Source organism: Haliotis rufescens, unplaced genomic scaffold (genome assembly GCF_023055435.1).
Source record: "Haliotis rufescens isolate VD_foot unplaced genomic scaffold, xgHalRufe1.0.p SCAF_9, whole genome shotgun sequence".
Classification (NCBI taxonomy): Eukaryota; Metazoa; Mollusca; class Gastropoda; order Lepetellida; family Haliotidae; genus Haliotis; species Haliotis rufescens.
In genome coordinates, this window is record NW_025964383.1 from 22,526,119 (window position 1) to 22,543,669 (window position 17,551).

The window sequence follows — 17,551 nt, forward strand, 5'->3', positions numbered from 1 at the left end:
CTACGTTGGAATCCTAAAATCCTTATCTACACCACACTCAGGCATGACAATCTGTGAAGTCAAGATAGTATCTTGATTCATCAGTAAATGGTACTGAAGCCTAGTCCTGGTCTGTCCACTTGAGGTGATCTTCAGCCCAGTCCAAATGTGCCTGCCTGTCTGATACATTCCCTCCGTTACTGGCGTTATGCAGGTCATTTCTCAGTGTGGTGGCAGACACAAAATGCAATCAGGCTAGATACCTACACTATCAGGAGAAAACTGTCTTCCCGCTGTGTGGTGGAACATTGTCTACCACCTGCAAGTCCCTGATGCAAACATCTGGTGTTGATTCCATGTATCTGCCTAAATCTTCGTTCCTCAAACAACGTCTTTGACGTGGAGTGAGCATAAGTGCATTCAGTTGTTGCAATCCTCAGTAGCAAATGTTGGTGTGCTCTCTGATAATGATGTGCAACGATTCTGTCATGATACCTCAAAACATAGGGTTTTCAAGCACCTTATGCACATGAATGCATGCCTCTGTCCGTTCATCATGAAATTGAGGTCTTACAGGGGTTACCCAATCACTGTAACCGGGGTATTTAAATCTTTATTTGTTGGATAATTTTTTGATATCATGAAAACTTGATCCTTAGCAAACTTTTTGTAGTATAGATCCTTATAAGGCATAGCAGCAATCAATAACAGCAGTCAAAAATCAACAGCTGAGTGATGGTACATTATTAAGTCAGTCTACAAAGTGCCACTTTCATCTCAAGCTTGTTAATTGCCCGCTTTGATGTTTTGTTTGTTTGTTTGTTGTTTAACGCTGCACTCCATGCTATGTGAGATGCTTGTTGGTGCTTCTCAAAACTGTTAATGTGGCAAACTTTGAGATACATGTACACAGTTCAAGATAGTCGAAGATAACGCTTTTTTTATCCTGAAATTACATAAATGGACAAATATATAGTTATTGAGGTAGTTTAAAGCTGCTTAAAACCATACTAACATACTCATTCACTAACATACCTGTCACATAAGGGTTTCACAAATTCATTCACAAGTTGGAGTTGTTTTGAACGAGAATGGTCTTCTTTCTAGAAACTTGGAATGGGCAACTTGAAGATTCTGTACAATGATGAACTGGACGGAAACCAGATTGACATGGAGACAGATGACAAACAAAAAATCTGCAACCATGTCATTTGTCGCGAACACTCAATAAAACTGTAAGTCAGATAAAAATACTTCACCTTGAAAATATATCCGCAGAATAATGACAGTAAAACATGTGACTGCGTGATTGCGTGCGTGCATGTCTGGGCTTATGTCGGGGCCCGTAGAGCTAGCCCATGGAGATACCATGCCACAGTTTAACATGGATACCCCACTCACACACAGTATGCTGACCAGTCCTTGTTTTATCTTAATGCCTACCATCAGACAGGGTAACGAGTAGCACAACCGTTTCACGTCTTTAACTATGACGAGGCCAGGGATTCAACCACGACCTTCCACTTTTCGGACAGAATCACTACCCACCAGACCACAGAGGCGGTTAAAAAGGGGATTGGGAGGGGAAATGTCAAATGAGTGTATGTATAGTATTTGGGAATTCTCCTTTCTGCTGAGAAGATTATGGCAACTCCTACACTGTAACAGTCAAGTTGCTAAAACCCTTAGCGTCTTTAGGTTTGGCTAGATACCTACACTATTGACCCCTGACTTGTTATGTTACTCACCTGTGAAATGTCACCGATATTGCACACCTGATGTCATCTCTCTATGATTGTTTATATTTCCAGAGAGAATCAGAAGAGAGCCTGTATGTGGAGTGCCCAAGACTTCTCAACAGACGAGCCAGTCAGGAGGGACTTTAAGGCAGCTTTCAGCTCAGTAGCTGCTGCAGAGGAGTTTGCTAAATCTTTTATGGAGGTAAGACATGCTTCTTGTAGTTCAAAATATCTTACCCATTCCCATTGCTAGCTCACCTAACTGAAAGTCCACCCACTTTAGTTGTGGGATCAAAGAAATATGTCCCGGATTTTTTTGGGTGCTAAGTTGAACCTTGACCTTATTTAACCTTTGCACTTCGTCAACAGAGAAAGCTGAAACGTTTTGTGGCCATTACTCAGCCATATCTGTTCAAAAGACAACAAAATTTGGTCAATGTGTGGAGGGGCTTGACACATATGTTCTCTTTTAGACAACATTTTACATTTTACCTTGATTTGACTGTTCTTAAAATATCTCAAAGGCGTGTTTGCTCTGTAAATTCCTCCTTTGAAATTGAAAGACTGAGGAAGCTGAACTTCGACATGGACACATATATTTTAAGTGCCTGACTTTGTTGACATATACTTTTGACTACATATTAAGGTGAGGTACAGTGCTCGTGACAGCAGTTTCTTTGAAAGTGACATTACTGATTATGAATAGCTTTATTGGTGAGATTAAAAATGAATTGATGATTGGAAGTGTATATAAATGTATATATGTATAAACTTTATGGACGCAGAAGAACATTAATGTGTGTTTAGACTGAATATATTTTTTACCCCTGAAGATCTGGGGTAGAATAGGTCTTTTGCAACTTATGTTTGCCGTAAAAGGTGACTAAATGGATTGGGTGGTCTGGCTCGCTGACTTGGTTGATTCATATCATCGTATTCCAGTTGAATGGATCGATGCTCATGATGTCAGTTTATGGATTGTCTGGTCACCATCATATAGCTGGAATATTGCTGAGTGCAACAAAGAAACAAACAAGCAAACAAATGTATATCTTAAATTATATAGGTTTTAGTGTTGAACTGACAAAGTTTTGTTGTTGTGCTTTTAGGGTGTGAGCTTAGCCCGAGATTCTGAGTTGTCAGAGAAGATTTCACATGAAATGGATACACCTGTTATATTTTCTCACGGCGATGCTACGGGAGGTAAGTCTCAACTGAAAATAGTATGACCTGTTGGTCAAAGTGGGCAACAACATGTGTGATCTAACTGTGTTTTGTACAGCATAATGTGACAAGCTTCACCATATAGAAACAGTTACTTCCAAAGAAACTTTCTCTAAATCTTGAAGAAAATGGCTTTTGTTAGTTTTTAGTTGATCAAGATGAGTTAGACATACATTGATCAATTTACTTACTGATGTGTGAAAGTTGACCACCAGCTGTGTTCGTAGGAAGAATCGTGCGTTTCAACTCCAGAAACAGATGTTCACTTACACAGCACCTTCAACTCATTAGCTGCACAACTTGAACTTGCACTGCATGACTTGAACTTCGATTGCATGGAGGGTCTGTTTTTTGTGGGCGGTGTGCTGCTTCATCCAACTATATACTAACATGTATTTGTGAGCGAGTGAAGAGATTGATGTGGATATTGATAGATTAATTTTGCAACAGACACTAAACTGAGAGTAATGAATCATTGTCATGCAGAATGTCTAGCCTAAGGAGCTGTGTATCTTCCTTTGATGTTGTTATCATGGACACAGTGGAATAGCTTCGAACCCAGTGCCCAATTATTGTTACAAAAGGCAACAAAATTTGTGGTCTGCATCATTACCTAGTTTTTAATGCAGGGCTGAATAACTAGGCATGACTGAGTTTTGTCCCTTAGCTCCGTCCAGATCAGCTGATCAAAGGTTCGATTTGGTTATGACCCTTGGCAAGTTGGAATTCCATTGTGTTTATCTCAATTCAATAGTTTTCTTGGAAAGACTCCGAGGTTTAAAAGCTTTAGAAATTACTGGCTATTCAATCTTTTTTGTCACCCTTGAATGACATGCCTGGTTAACACCCTACAAGTGGCCGAGGCAATTATCTAAGACTTAGCTAACACGCCAAGATATATGCAATATACTTTTCAAGCAGCCATAAACCCAACTCACTAACAACAGAAACAGGTTGATGTAGAATCTCATTCTCTCACTCATTCATGTTAATTGTGTGTTTTGTGGTGGTGGTGGTAAGCCCTTTACTTTGAAATACTAATTGCTTTCCTTTCTACTTGAATATTTGTTGAGGATCATGGGTTGTTTTGATACATGATCAAATTAGAGGTGTAACGATATGAAGGGGTCGCGATACGATACATATCCCAATACTATGGATGCGATATGATTCGTATCCCGATACAGCACTTTTGTTTCAAAAGATTATATTCTTTCTTTTTGCATGTGAATCACATACATGAATCATGTTTAAAATTTCAGAGATCAAAATGGGATATTGTAGGGCAGAAACATATAGGCCAGAGGGCACTGTAAATGTTGTCCCAAATATAGCCAAACGGGGAAATGCTAGAGAATCTGCATTAGCTGGTTGTTGAACAACCATGTGTGTTTTTTGCAAAGATAACTTGTAAGGTAATGTATAGTATGTATGGTGATAGAGGGTTTGAAAATCGATGAATTGTTTCGTGGGCCTCGTATCGTGAGACAATACTGTATTGCCGTATCATTACACCACTAGATCAAATGAGCAATAGCATTTAGTAACTTAAATGACCACTCATTTAAGACTTTCATTCTACATTCTTTTCACTCTGTATCTGTATTACTATCATGACGAAATAACATTGTAATAATAGAACGTGTGTAGTGATTAATAGCCATATAAACCTATGCTATGTTTAACCTGTCATCGCAGGGCATGAGATCCCCATTGATGGAAGCATACTTTTAACCCCTGTGGATGCTGCTTGAGACCTCCCCCCTTGCTTGCCTTGTGTGTCCTCATATCCCCGCTTCTTGTGTTTCAGTGGGACGGAAATTCATGCTTCAGTTGTTCAATATGTTTGTATACATAGCATTAGCTGTCACTAGCCCTAGCACTGTTTCTGGACTTGAACTGAATGATTCTCCTGATTTGAATTTGTACTTATTCCCTATTCCTGCCCAACGACCAGGTCAAACCCGAATCTTTGTTAGCCAATCTGAAGCAAGCTCTGCAACCTCTATGGGTGGCAGTAGCCAATGTGAGACAAGGATACAGCCAGGTGAAAGTGAGGGCAGCCAATCAGCAGCCTCATCACAAACAGGGGAGGGTGTGTCAGCCACTGATGCTTCCTCAGTTGTTTCATGTTCGCCTGAGCTGTCTGCTCTCTTAAGTTCATTCTTAGAGGAAGGTAATTAAATGTGTTGCCTTACAATGACTAAACTTTTGAAAGGGACATTCCGTAAATGCCTTTCTATTCCACCAAGTACTGAAAGATCTGCATTTGAAGGTTCTGACGTTTACAAACTATTGTATCTGTAACTGTTGACGTCTTGTTTACCTAGGCTTACTGCTTAATACTGATGCCCCTTACTTGCAAACCAAGCAGTAGCCATGCAATGTGAATAAATGATTACAAGAGGTTTAATTTGACAGATTTTTCTACTGAAAAAGAAATATCTTATTAAAATAATATTTACCCAGATATATTAACTAATCAATGTTTTAATGTTTTCAGACCAGAAAAGATGAAGAAAATGAAGGATTAGGCAAATTGAAATATATGTGTGTGCAAAGTGGAAGAGTAATTCTGGACAATAAATGAAAGGTTTTGTTGCCACCTGACAGACCTGGTGAACAAATTGTTTTTTAGTTGCTTGGCAACCCCATGTCCATACTTAGTTGCCATGCAGTAATGACATCACAAATCATGAAATTTGGTTCCTGTGTCCATACATGTGTGCGGAATATTTTGAACCTGAACTTGCAGGCATTTTGCCCTTGCTGTACATGATGAAAAAGGCGAATTATTTAAAGATTATTGTCTCACAGTGTTATTACATCAGTGTCATTAATATGAACAATTAGATTAGCAAGATGGTATTATTTCCAAGGATTCCTTTGTCATCTTTTATAGAAGTGCATTTCATGTTTCATCAAAATGACATAGTGCTAATTCAAGAATGGTAGATCTAGCTAAGCTTCTGAATTTCACACATCATACAAGTAATTCATGGAATTTTCTGTTGTAAATATCAGGTCAGCATCCTCATCAACATTCATCCACCATATGTATTGCATGAAAGAACATTGTTGTAAATACATGAATAAATATCCCTGTTGTTACTGTTTACTGAATCATATTTTGTTATTCTATTATGCAAAGTAGAAAAGCATGTGCAAGTGACAGGTTTATTTATATTGCAGACCTTTGGCCCAAAGTACTGCGCACATATACAAATCATTTACAGTGGGTTGATATTCATTATGATACACAAATAACACACGTTTATGGGCACATTTCATGTAATTACACTTCCCAATAGTTATATATGTAAATTCCATTTAGGTGTAAGACATATCTCTACTAGGATAGGTATAATCAAGTGGTATAAAGTTTTCTTTGCTTGACATGATGGGGAGATACAAGGAGTAAATGGAACCCGTCTTCAGTACAATTGACATTACAATGTGTGCATAACAACATTTTCAGATCAATTTGCATCTTAAATCTTTTCAACTTATCGGACAACGAACGAAACCTACAAAATAATCGCAGTGAATCCTTACAATTAGATAATTCAGTTTTACATATTTTTCAACTTCTAGAAAACTTATAACCACTATACAAATTCAAAAAGGAAGATCTTGAAATCTTGTCATGCCAATTCTGATACGATATCCCTACATCTTTGCTTGAACATATTAAGATTTATCATATAATGGGTAGGTTTCTCGGCAGGATAAAGCCAACGGATAAATACGATATCCGTTGGGGTCATATGCGGATAGAGATGCAAATATCAAAGGTCAAGTAGGGACTGCTTTTACTGTTTATTAACAAACATGGCGTCGCCCTCGTCATTCGGCGATCGAGTCAGAATTAACCATCGGGAATCTGGATAAACTACAGGCATAATTGCTATCATTATCAAAAGAACAGTCTAAAATACTGAAAATCAGTGTCTAACTGTGACGTAACTAAGGCATTTTATAAGTTTTGGCAAGTTTGGAGATATAAATTTCGAAACAGTTTTGCGAGGGCACGAGGCCTAACCAAGCGGGATCAGTAGCCATATCTGTGCTTGTAGACCTCTGCGGCTTGAAACCTTCTCCACAAATTAAAATAGTTGGATTTGGCCGAAATATGTTTGAATTATTACCTTGTTTCGTTTTGTCGCTGTGTGTACATCTGACTACACTTCTTACGTTATGACAGGACAGACCGACTGTCAACAAGGTCTGACCGTGGCCGTGACGTCTCATAGACTAGGGTTAGAGTAGCTTCCCTTTGACAAAGGGCAGTTACTCTAGCGGACAGACCGATGGATTGCCGCGAAAGGCAATTAAAAACAATTGTTGTTTTGCGTATATGTTGCTTCGCCACTGTATAAGAAACAGATTTCAGTTGGAACTATATTGGCTACTGTCACTGTCCGACTGACACATCACTTACCCTGTCACGTAATAAATATTAATGCGCGCATTCCAGGAAAACTCGCAATGTTTCGGTAATGTTTGTGAGAGAGGGAAAGCGATTTTCAAGCAAAGAATTAAAGAATGACATCATATGATAAAAAGGTTATCACGCTTGTGTGTTTGGGGATGGTAAATATCCTGTATTAGGAATAAACACTATGTATTAAGCTCGCCAAGGCTCGCTAAATACAATATTTATTCCTAATGCAGGATATTTACCATCCCCAAACACACTCGCGCGATAACCTCTATATAACTTGAGTAAGCCAGATGATATCCTTACATCTTTGCTTGAATATATTAAGATATATCTTGAGTAAGCCAGACATGAAAAACCCTTCTTGAACATTAATTTAGGTACTAATATATGAGAGACCCAGTTTATTTTCCCATTATCATCAAAGCGTTTCAGCATCTGGTAACATGCCTTTGGGTATCTATACTTTTAAATGTTCCATAAGTGGAAGTCTACACCAATAACCTATGCAACGACTATAAAAATGGACACATAAGTGACTCCTTCCAACATACCCCATAACGACATTACTTGAGGACCGTTTGGAAACACCGAGACTAAGGCCTCCCTTAAAGTGAATCCCTTGATTTCTGCACCACACACTAAAATTAGTCATATCTTAGTATCAAATATTGTTTGAAAAGCATGAAAAGGTAAATTTGTATAACTCCTCAATAGTCTATGAATAGGCATGCTAGCCTTTCTGGGTTGAATAGATAGGGTTTCACAAGCGCTTGACCACACTAATCTCTGAGAAAATAATACCTAGATATTTATGATAGGTTACAGTTTTCATTTGAACTCCTGAATACAGCCACTTTCTACACTGCGTAAGTAACCACCGTTTCTAAAAACTATTATGTTAGACTTATTCAAGAAAGCATTTGCAACTTCTTGCAAAAACAGAAGCAGCCCGTTCAGCGCATTTTCCTCAAGGTCTCAGAAATTATGAACACCATCATGCATATTCAACCTGATGCCATTACCTTTGGTTCAGGCAAAGGCATGCGTACTACAACCTCAAACAACATGCAAGTACCAAGCCTAAAGTGATGGCATTAAACTGGAAGAAAATAAGATTGTTCTTGTAACCCATCCTGTCGCCCGGCATTAGTGGGATAAATCAAGGATTGTTTAGTATACTGTGTCAGTCAGTACACTGTGTGTGAGTGGGGTATCTCAGTGAGTTGGTACTATAGAATGGCACACACACATCACACATGTTGCAGTGCAGTAGCCTTAAACACATGTGCACCATTTCACCCCACCACCTGTTTTAAAGCTAGTGAAGTTAGACCGCAGGTGCGTTCAATAAGCCGTTGGGTGCCGATGCGCAAACGAGTTTCTCCGAATATTTCCAAGTCAATGAAACGCATGCCGTGCTCGCTTTCCAGCGCCTCGGCGCATACTGAGGAGTAGGGACAAAAATGGAGGATTTGGACAAATGCGGGGCCTGTGAACATTACATTTTCGACATGGGAGAACTTGTTACAGATACATGCACTCAATGGTAAAGTTTAATACCTACACATTAGTGATTACATTTATGGGAAGACTTGTAAAACCCAATTGTTTTAGCTACATTTAGAAACAGGTAAATTCATACATTTTCATAGGTGTTTGTCTTTTCTTAAATAAATCTAAAACATTGTAATTTGTTGGTGTTTTGGTTTGTTGTTTTGTTTGTTGACTCCCGTTGAATGACCTCTTCAGCCAGGACGTCATTTCTAGTGTCAGAATAAGATTGGAATTACGCCAACAATGCCGTCCGGATGACGCAAACAATATACCAGAGTGTGTGAACGATATTGCACCAGTACACATACGTTATTTAATAACTCGGTTATTTGTAACCCCCATGGGTAATAAATTATTTTGACGTGATTTATGAGACGTTTTTCCTGCCGTTTTGACAACATCGTGATATGTCTCATCCGATGTATTTAATTTATTCACCTTGATAACTGTCCAGAACATACTGAAATTAAATAAATATGGATTGCTTAGGGAATAAGATATATGATACGCAATCACTGTTCGGTGGGATCCGTGATGATCCGGCGTAGAATAGGTCTTCAGCAACCCTTACTTGCCGTAAAAGACGACTATACTTGTTGTAAGAGGCGACTAACAGGATCGGGTGGTCAGACTCTCTGACTTGGTTGATGCATGTCATCGTATCCCAATTGCGTGGATCGATGCTCATGATGTCAATCACTGGATTGTCTGGTCCAGACTCGATTATTTAAAGACCGCCGTCATTTAGCTTGAATAGTCCTGAGTGCGGCGTTTAACAACAAATAACCTAACCTAACTGTTCGGTGGCAACTTGTGGATAAGAAGATATAACATATACAACTTAGTTTATCTTTATTATTAACAATAATACTTTATATACACAATGTTCAACAGTTCAACATTACTTAAATCAGTCTGCAACGCCATTTTGAAAACCGCGCCCCTGCCGGCGGAAGTTGACACAGCGTTCGTTAGCACCCGAACGTCCACGGAGAGAGCCGAGAAAGCATCTCAGAAAACTCCTCGGCCTATTGAACGGAGGCCTGCTCCAATGTCTGGTGCCAATGTAGGTCATAAGTAACAAATGCTATGTGTGAGTTGATATGCTGTCCGTTTATTAGTACCAATTGCGTTTAAAGTAGACACCTGAATAAAATACTTCTGCTTTAAATAATGACCTTGAATCTTGATTTCAGCCAATTACATACTTTATTATTAACAGATGGAAACATGGGTACTAAAGTATTGTTGTAATGCTGTCTAAACTTAATCTAGCTAGCATACCAATTATGAAAAGTTAACATGCATATGGTAAATGAAACATGAATGACAGGAAACATAAGGCCACGTATTTTCATTGTCTTTAATTGAGTTATTATTATCGTAACAACACTTAAACATAACCAGTGGACGAAAATGCTTTTACAATATTAAATATGAATGTTCTTTTGGTACTATAATACATGAATATGTATCGTTTTGAAACAGGTGGCTATTTCAGTCACCTAAAATATTTATCACCTGTTCGTACAGATCAATAGAGGTTATCACGCGAGTGTGTTTGGGGATGGTAAATATCCTGCATTAGGAATAAACATTGTATTTAGCGAGCCTTGGGGGATTGCCTTATAGTCGGGCCAAGAGAAGTCGGGCCGGGCCGGGCCAGCGGGTAATACTAAAAACGGATTGCAGAATAATAAAACGAAACCTGCATATCTAGGCAGATCTCAAATGTCCAGAAACGGATAGTTTTGCTCATTTCATTGAGTTTGAATCAAAATGTATCTTCAGCAATGTAATAAACTGATAGTTATAGCTACATACCGAGAGTGCATACCGAAAAGTCAGTGTCTTGACTGTGTCTTTACTTTGATGAGAAGGTTTCTCACCGACCTTAGCGTGTAGGGGTGTGATGTCCTGGGCAGGAATTCGAAATGACAGTGTTTTGACTACTCTTCTTTCATTAATTAACGTGTTTGGCATACCTAATTAACCTTTACTAATTCATGTTAAACCAACACAGGATGTTTTCTGCAAGTGGATATTCACGAATGTCATAGGAATGACACGACACGTTTTAATAACTGTCAAAGCGCTTCTAAAATTACAACACATACTTTACATCTATCGACTAATTATAATATCATATCTACCTATATAACACTTTAGTGTCTCATATTGCAGTAGCAAACACGGTGCTCAAAAGTGAAGCCCTTTTCCCTTTACATTCTCTCTATCAGAAGTGTTTTGCTTGTGTTGGGTCCGACTTGGCCCGAGCAGTCAAAATCAACTTTAAATGTATCTTCAAATGTGTTTACATCTATAGATTAGTGTTATATCTACCTATATACCACTTTATAATGTCACGGTACATCGTATTTAAAGAAAACAAGGTGCTCAAAGGGAAGTATTTTCACTGTATTTTCTTAAGAAAATCTATGTCAGAAATGTGTTGGGTCCGACTTGGCCCGGGCTCTCAAAATCAACTTAAACCTCACAGATGTATCCTCAAATGGATTCACATCTATAGATTAGTGTTATATCTAACTATAAACCACTTTATAATGTCACGGTACATCGTATTTAAAGAAAACAAGGTGCTCAAAGTGAAGCATTTCTACTGTATTTTCTTAAGAAAATCTATGTCAGAAGTGTTGGGTCCGACTTGGCCAGGGCTGTCTAAATCATCTCAAATCTCACAGATGTATCATCAAATGGATTCACATCTATAGATTAGTATTATATCCACCTAAATACCACTTTATAGTGTCTCAGATCGCTGCAATTAAAGAAAACAAGGTGCTGAAAGTGAAGCCCTTTTCCCTCTACATTCTCAACATAGTCTCTATCAGAAGTGTTTTGCTTGTGTTGGGTCCGACTTGGCCCGTGCGGTCAAAATCAACTTTAAACATAAAGACGTACCTTCAAATATGTTTACATCTATAGATTAGTGTTATATCTACTTATTTATTATTTCATAATGTCACGGTACATCGTATTAAAAGAAAAGAAGGGGCCCAAAGTGAAGCCCTTTCCCCTTTACATTCTCAACATAGTCTCTAACAGAAGTGTTTTGCTTGTGTTGGGTCCGACTTGGCCCGGGAGGTCAAAATCAACTTTAAACACAAAGACGTATCATCAAATGTGTTTACATCTATAGATTAGTGTTATATCTACCTATATATCACTTTATAATGTCACGGTACATCGTATTTAAAGAAAACAAGGTGCTCAAAGTGAAACATTTCTACTGTATTTTCGTAAGAAAATCTCTGTAAGAAGTGTTGGGTCCGACTTGGCCCGGGCGGTCAAAATCAACTTTAAACACACAGACGTATCTTCAAATGTGTTTACATCTATAGATTAGTGTTATATCTACCTATATACTACTTTATAATGTCACGGTACATCGTATTTAAAGAAAAGAAGGGGCTCAAAGTGAAGCCCTTTCCCCTTTACATTCTCAACATAGTCTCTAACAGAAGTGTTTTGCTTGTGTTGGGTCCGACTTGGCCCGGGCGGTCAAAATCAACTTTAAACATAAAGACGTATCTTCAAATGTGTTTACATCTATAGATTAGTGTTATATCTACTTATTTACTACTTTATAATGTCACGGTACATCGTATTTAAAGAAAAGAAGGGGCTCAAAGTGAAGCCCTTTACCCTTTACATTCTCAACATAGTCTCTAACAGAAGTGTTTTGCTTGTGTTGGGTCCGACTTGGCCCGGGCGGTCAAAATCAACTTTAAACACAAAGACGTATCATCAAATGTGTTTACATCTATAGATTAGTGTTATATCTACCTATATACCACTTTATAATGTCACGGTACATCGTATTTAAAGAAAACAAGGTGCTCAAAGTGAAACATTTCTACTCTATTTTCTTAAGAAAATCTCTGTAAGAAGTGTTAGGTCCGACTTGGCCCGGGCGGTCAAAATCAACTTTAAACACACAGACGTATCTTCAAATGTGTTTACATCTATAGATTAGTGTTATATCTACCTATATACCACTTTATAATGTCACGGTACATCGTATTTAAAGAAAACAAGGTGCTCAAAGTGAAACATTTCTACTCTATTTTCTTAAGAAAATCTCTGTAAGAAGTGTTAGGTCCGACTTGGCCCGGGCGGTCAAAATCAACTTTAAACACACATACGTATCTTCAGATGTGTTTACATCTATAGATTAGTGTTATATCTACCTATATATCACTTTATAATGTCACGGTACATCGTATTTAAAGAAAACAAGGTGCTCAAACTGAAACATTTCTACTCTATTTTCTTAAGAAAATCTCTGTAAGAAGTGTTCGGGCCGACTTGGCCCGGGCTGTCAAAATCAACTTAAACCTCACAGATGTATCATCAAATGGATTCACATCTATAGATTAGTATTATATCCACCTAAATACCACTTTATAGTGTCTCAGATCGCTGTAATGAAAGAAAACGAGGTGCTCAAAGTGAAGCCCTTTTCCCTCTACATTCTCAACATAGTCTCTATCAGAAGTGTTTTGCTTGTGTTGGGTCCGACTTGGCCCGTGCGGTCAAAATCAACTTTAAACACACAGACGTATCATTAAATGTGTTTACATCTAGAGATTAGTGTTATATCTACCTATTTACTACTTTATAATGTCACGGTACATCGTATTTAAAGAAAACAAGGGGCTCAAAGTAAAACCTTTCTACTGTATTTTCTTAAGAAAATCTCTGTAAGAAGTCTTCGGTCCGACTTGGCCCGGGCGGTCAAAATCAACTTTAAACACACAGACGTATCTTCAAAATTGCTTACATCTATAGATAAGTATTATATCTACCTATAAACCACTTTATAATGTCAAGGTACATCGTATTTAAAGAAAACAAGGTGCTCAAAGTGAAACATTTTTTCATTTATTTACCAACTGGCTTTTGCAGGCGCGCGAAGGAAAATCGTTCCTCTCTCTTTAAGATGCATATGACCCAATTGCGACACATGTTCTAACACCGGTGTAATTCTGCTTGAAATAGTGACAGCAAATGTTAAATGTGAAAAAGAAAGGGAAGTTCTCATCATAGAAAGGATAGCAAAAGGCCACGTTATTGGACAGTCAGTTGCTGGACGTGGCACAAGGAAGTGATATATGCAACTGTAAACCATTGTAAAAGAAAAGGCTCCAGGGGGAGTCGAACCCTCGACCTTCTGCTTACTAGGCAGACGCTCTAACCAACTGAGCTATAGAGCCGTTGGGATACGTTAAACTACAGTAGTCTATACTCCATTTATTTACCAACTGGCTTTTGCAGGGGCGCGAAGGAAAATCGTTCCTCTCTCTTTGAGATGCATATGACCCAATTGCGACACATGTTCTAACACCAGCGTAATTCTGCTTGAAATAGTGACAGCCAATGTTAAATATGAAAAAGAAAGGGAAGTTCTCATCATGAAAAGAATAGCAAAAGGCCACGTTATTGGACAGTCAGTTGCTGGACGTGGCACAAGGAAGTGATATATGCAACTGTAAACCATTGTAAAAGAAAAGGCTCCAGGGGGAGTCGAACCCTCGACCTTCTGCTTACTAGGCAGACGCTCTAACCAACTGAGCTACAGAGCCGTTGTGGGAGGCTAAACTACAGTAGTCTATACTCCATTTATTTACAAACTGGTCTTTTGCAGGAACGTGAAAGAAAATCGTTCCTCTCTCTTTGAGATGCATGTGACACACCAATCAAATAATGCACACAATTGCGACACATGTCCCAACACTGGTGTACTTCTGCTTGAAATAGTGACAGCCAATCCTAAATATGAAAAAGAAAGGAAAGTTCTCATCATGAAAAGGATAACAAAAGGCCAATCAAATAATGCACACTATTGCGAAACATGTCCTAACGCCGGTGTAATTCTGCTTGAAATAGTGACAGCAAATGTTAAATGTGAAAAAGAAAGGAAAGTTCTCATCATGAAAAGAATAGCAAAAGGCCACGTTATTGGACAGTCAGTTGCTGGACGTGGCACAAGGAAGTGATATATGCAACTGCAAACCATTGTACAAGAAAAGGCTCCAGGGGGAGTCGAACCCTCGACCTTCTGCTTACTAGGCAGACGCTCTAACCAAAATGAGCTATAGAGCCGTTCGGATAGGCTAAACTACAATAGTCTATAACCCATTTATTTATCAACTGGCTTTTGCAGGAGCGTGAAAGAAAATCGTTCCTCTCTCTTTCAGATGCATGTGACAGGTCAATCAAATAATCCACACTATTGCGAAACATGTCCCAACACGTGTGTAATTCTGCTTGAAATAGAGACAGCCAATGTTAAATATGAAAAAGAAAGGAAAGTTCTCATCATGAAAAGAATAGCAAAAGGCCACGTTATTGGACAGTCAGTTGCTGTACGTGGCACAAGGAAGTGATATATGCAACTGTAAACCATTGTAAAAGAAAAGGCTCCAGGGGGAGTCGAACCCTCGACCTTCTGCTTACTAGGCAGACACTCTAACCAACTGAGCTATAGAGCCGTTGAGATAGGCTAAACTACAGTAGTCTATAACCCATTTATTTATGAACTGGCTTTTGCAGGAACGTGAAAGAAAATCGTTCCTCTCTCTTTGAGATGCATGTGACAGGCCAATCAAATAATGCACACTATTGCGAAACATGTCCCAACACTGGTGTACTTCTGCTGGAAATAGTGACAGCCAATGTTAAATATGAAAAAGAAAGGAAAGTTCTCATCATGAAAAGAATAGCAAAAGGCCACGTTATTGGACAGTCAGTTGCTGGACGTGGCACAAGGAAGTGATATATGCAACTGCAAACCATTGTACAAGAAAAGGCTCCAGGGGGAGTCGAACCCTCGACCTTCTGCTTACTAGGCAGACGCTCTAACCAACTGAGCTATAGAGCCGTTGGGATAGGCTAAACTACAATAGTCTATAACCCATTTATTTATCAACTGGCTTTTGCAGGAGCGTGAAAGAAAATCGTTCTTCTTTCTTTGAGATGCATCTGACAGGTCAATCAAATAATCCACACAATTGCGACACATGTCCCAACACCGGTGTACTTCTGCTTGAAATAGTGACAGCCAATGTTAAATATGAAAAAGAAAGGGAAGTACTCATCATGAAAAGAATAGCAAAAGGCCACGTTATTGGACAGTCAGTTGCTGGACGTGGCACAAGGAAGTGATATATGCAACTGTAAACCATTGTAAAAGAAAAGGCTCCAGGGGGAGTCGAACCCTCGACCTTCTGCTTACTAGGCAGACGCTCTAACCAACTGAGCTATAGAGCCGTTGGGATACGTTAAACTACAATAGTCTATAACCCATTTATTTATCAACTGGCTTTTGCAGGAGCGTGAAAGAAAATCGTTCTTCTTTCTTTGAGATGCATGTGACAGGTCAATCAAATAATCCACACAATTGCGACACATGTCCCAACACTGGTGTACTTCTGCTGGAAATAGTGACAGCCAATGTTAAATATGAAAAAGAAAGGAAAGTTTTCATCATGAAAAGGATTGCAAAAAGCAACGTTATTGGACAGTCATTTGCTGGACGTGGCACAAGGAAGTGATATATGCAACTGTAAACCATTGTAAAAGAAAAGGCTCCAGGGGGAGTCGAACCCTCGACCTTCTGCTTACTAGGCAGACGCTCTAACCAACTGAGCTATAGAGCCGTTGGGATACGCTAAACTACAATAGTCTATAACCCATTTATTTATCAACTGACTTTTGCAGGAGCGTGAAAGAAAATCGTTCTTCTTTCTTTGAGATGCATGTGAAAGGTCAATCAAATAATCCACACAATTGCGACACATGTCCCAACACTGGTGTACTTCTGCTTGAAATAGTGACAGCCAATGTTAAATATGAAAAAGAAAGGGAAGTTCTCATCATGAAAAGAATAGCAAAAGGCCACGTTATTGGACAGTCAGTTGCTGGACGTGGCACAAGGAAGTGATATATGCAACTGTAAACCATTGTAAAAGCAAAGGCTCCAGGGGGAGTCGAACCCTAGACCTTCTGCTTACTAGGCAGACGCTCTAACCAACTGAGCTATAGAGCCGTTGGGATACGTTAAACTACAATAGTCTATAACCCATTTATTTATCAACTGGCTTTTGCAGGAGCGTGAAAGAAAATTGTTCTTCTTTCTTTGAGATGCATGTGACAGGTCAATCAAATAATCCACACAATTGCGACACATGTCCCAACACTGGTGTACTTCTGCTTGAAATAGTGACAGCCAATGTTTAATATGAAAAAGAAAGGAAAGTTCTCATCATGAAAAGAATAGCAAAAAGCCAAGTTATTGGACAGTCAGTTGCTGGACGTGGCACAAGGAAGTGATATATGCAACTGTAAACCATTGTAAAAGAAAAGGCTCCAGGGGGAGGCGAACCCTCGACCTTCTGCTTACTAGGCAGACGCTCTAACCAACTGAGCTATAGAGCCGTTGGGATACGTTAAACTACAATAGTCTATAACCCATTTATTTATCAACTGGCTTTTGCAGGAGCGTGAAAGAAAATCGTTCTTCTTTCTTTGAGATGCATGTGACAGGTCAATCAAATAATCCACACAATTGCGACACATGTCCCAACAC

At 38.9% G+C, this 17,551-nt stretch overlaps 1 protein-coding gene and 9 non-coding genes across 14 annotated transcripts in view; 1 reads left to right on the top strand and 9 right to left on the bottom strand.

Annotated features, from left to right (window-relative positions):
• The window catches only part of LOC124120610 (E3 SUMO-protein ligase RanBP2-like), a 160,204-nt gene extending 154,139 nt beyond the window's left edge, over window positions 1–6,065 (top strand). For 4 of the 5 annotated variants that reach the window (XM_048391244.1, XM_046483515.2, XM_048391247.1 and 1 more), the window contains 5 exons: window positions 1,087–1,214; window positions 1,791–1,920; window positions 2,828–2,921; window positions 4,900–5,118; window positions 5,446–6,065. In XM_048391244.1, the coding sequence (XP_048247201.1) occupies window positions 1,087–1,214; window positions 1,791–1,920; window positions 2,828–2,921; window positions 4,900–5,118; window positions 5,446–5,459 (585 nt within the window). In that variant the 3' untranslated portion in view covers window positions 5,460–6,065. The remainder of the gene's footprint in view (window positions 1–1,086; window positions 1,215–1,790; window positions 1,921–2,827; window positions 2,922–4,899; window positions 5,119–5,445) is intronic. The other variant, XM_048391246.1, reaches the window with a different exon arrangement.
• An 8,038-nt stretch (window positions 6,066–14,103) lies between these two features.
• Trnat-agu lies at window positions 14,104–14,177 on the bottom strand. The gene has a single exon. It is a non-coding gene; the product is annotated as a tRNA-Thr (tRNA).
• Window positions 14,178–14,472: 295 nt separating this feature from the next.
• On the bottom strand, window positions 14,473–14,546 carry Trnat-agu. Its single transcript has one exon. It is a non-coding gene; the product is annotated as a tRNA-Thr (tRNA).
• Window positions 14,547–14,991: 445 nt separating this feature from the next.
• Trnat-agu lies at window positions 14,992–15,066 on the bottom strand. Its single transcript has one exon. It is a non-coding gene; the product is annotated as a tRNA-Thr (tRNA).
• A 315-nt stretch (window positions 15,067–15,381) lies between these two features.
• Trnat-agu lies at window positions 15,382–15,455 on the bottom strand. The gene has a single exon. It is a non-coding gene; the product is annotated as a tRNA-Thr (tRNA).
• A 315-nt stretch (window positions 15,456–15,770) lies between these two features.
• Window positions 15,771–15,844, bottom strand: Trnat-agu. Its single transcript has one exon. It is a non-coding gene; the product is annotated as a tRNA-Thr (tRNA).
• Window positions 15,845–16,159: 315 nt separating this feature from the next.
• Trnat-agu lies at window positions 16,160–16,233 on the bottom strand. The gene has a single exon. It is a non-coding gene; the product is annotated as a tRNA-Thr (tRNA).
• A 315-nt stretch (window positions 16,234–16,548) lies between these two features.
• Window positions 16,549–16,622, bottom strand: Trnat-agu. Its single transcript has one exon. It is a non-coding gene; the product is annotated as a tRNA-Thr (tRNA).
• Window positions 16,623–16,937: 315 nt separating this feature from the next.
• Window positions 16,938–17,011, bottom strand: Trnat-agu. Its single transcript has one exon. It is a non-coding gene; the product is annotated as a tRNA-Thr (tRNA).
• A 315-nt stretch (window positions 17,012–17,326) lies between these two features.
• Window positions 17,327–17,400, bottom strand: Trnat-agu. Its single transcript has one exon. It is a non-coding gene; the product is annotated as a tRNA-Thr (tRNA).
• Window positions 17,401–17,551: the final 151 nt, after the last annotated feature.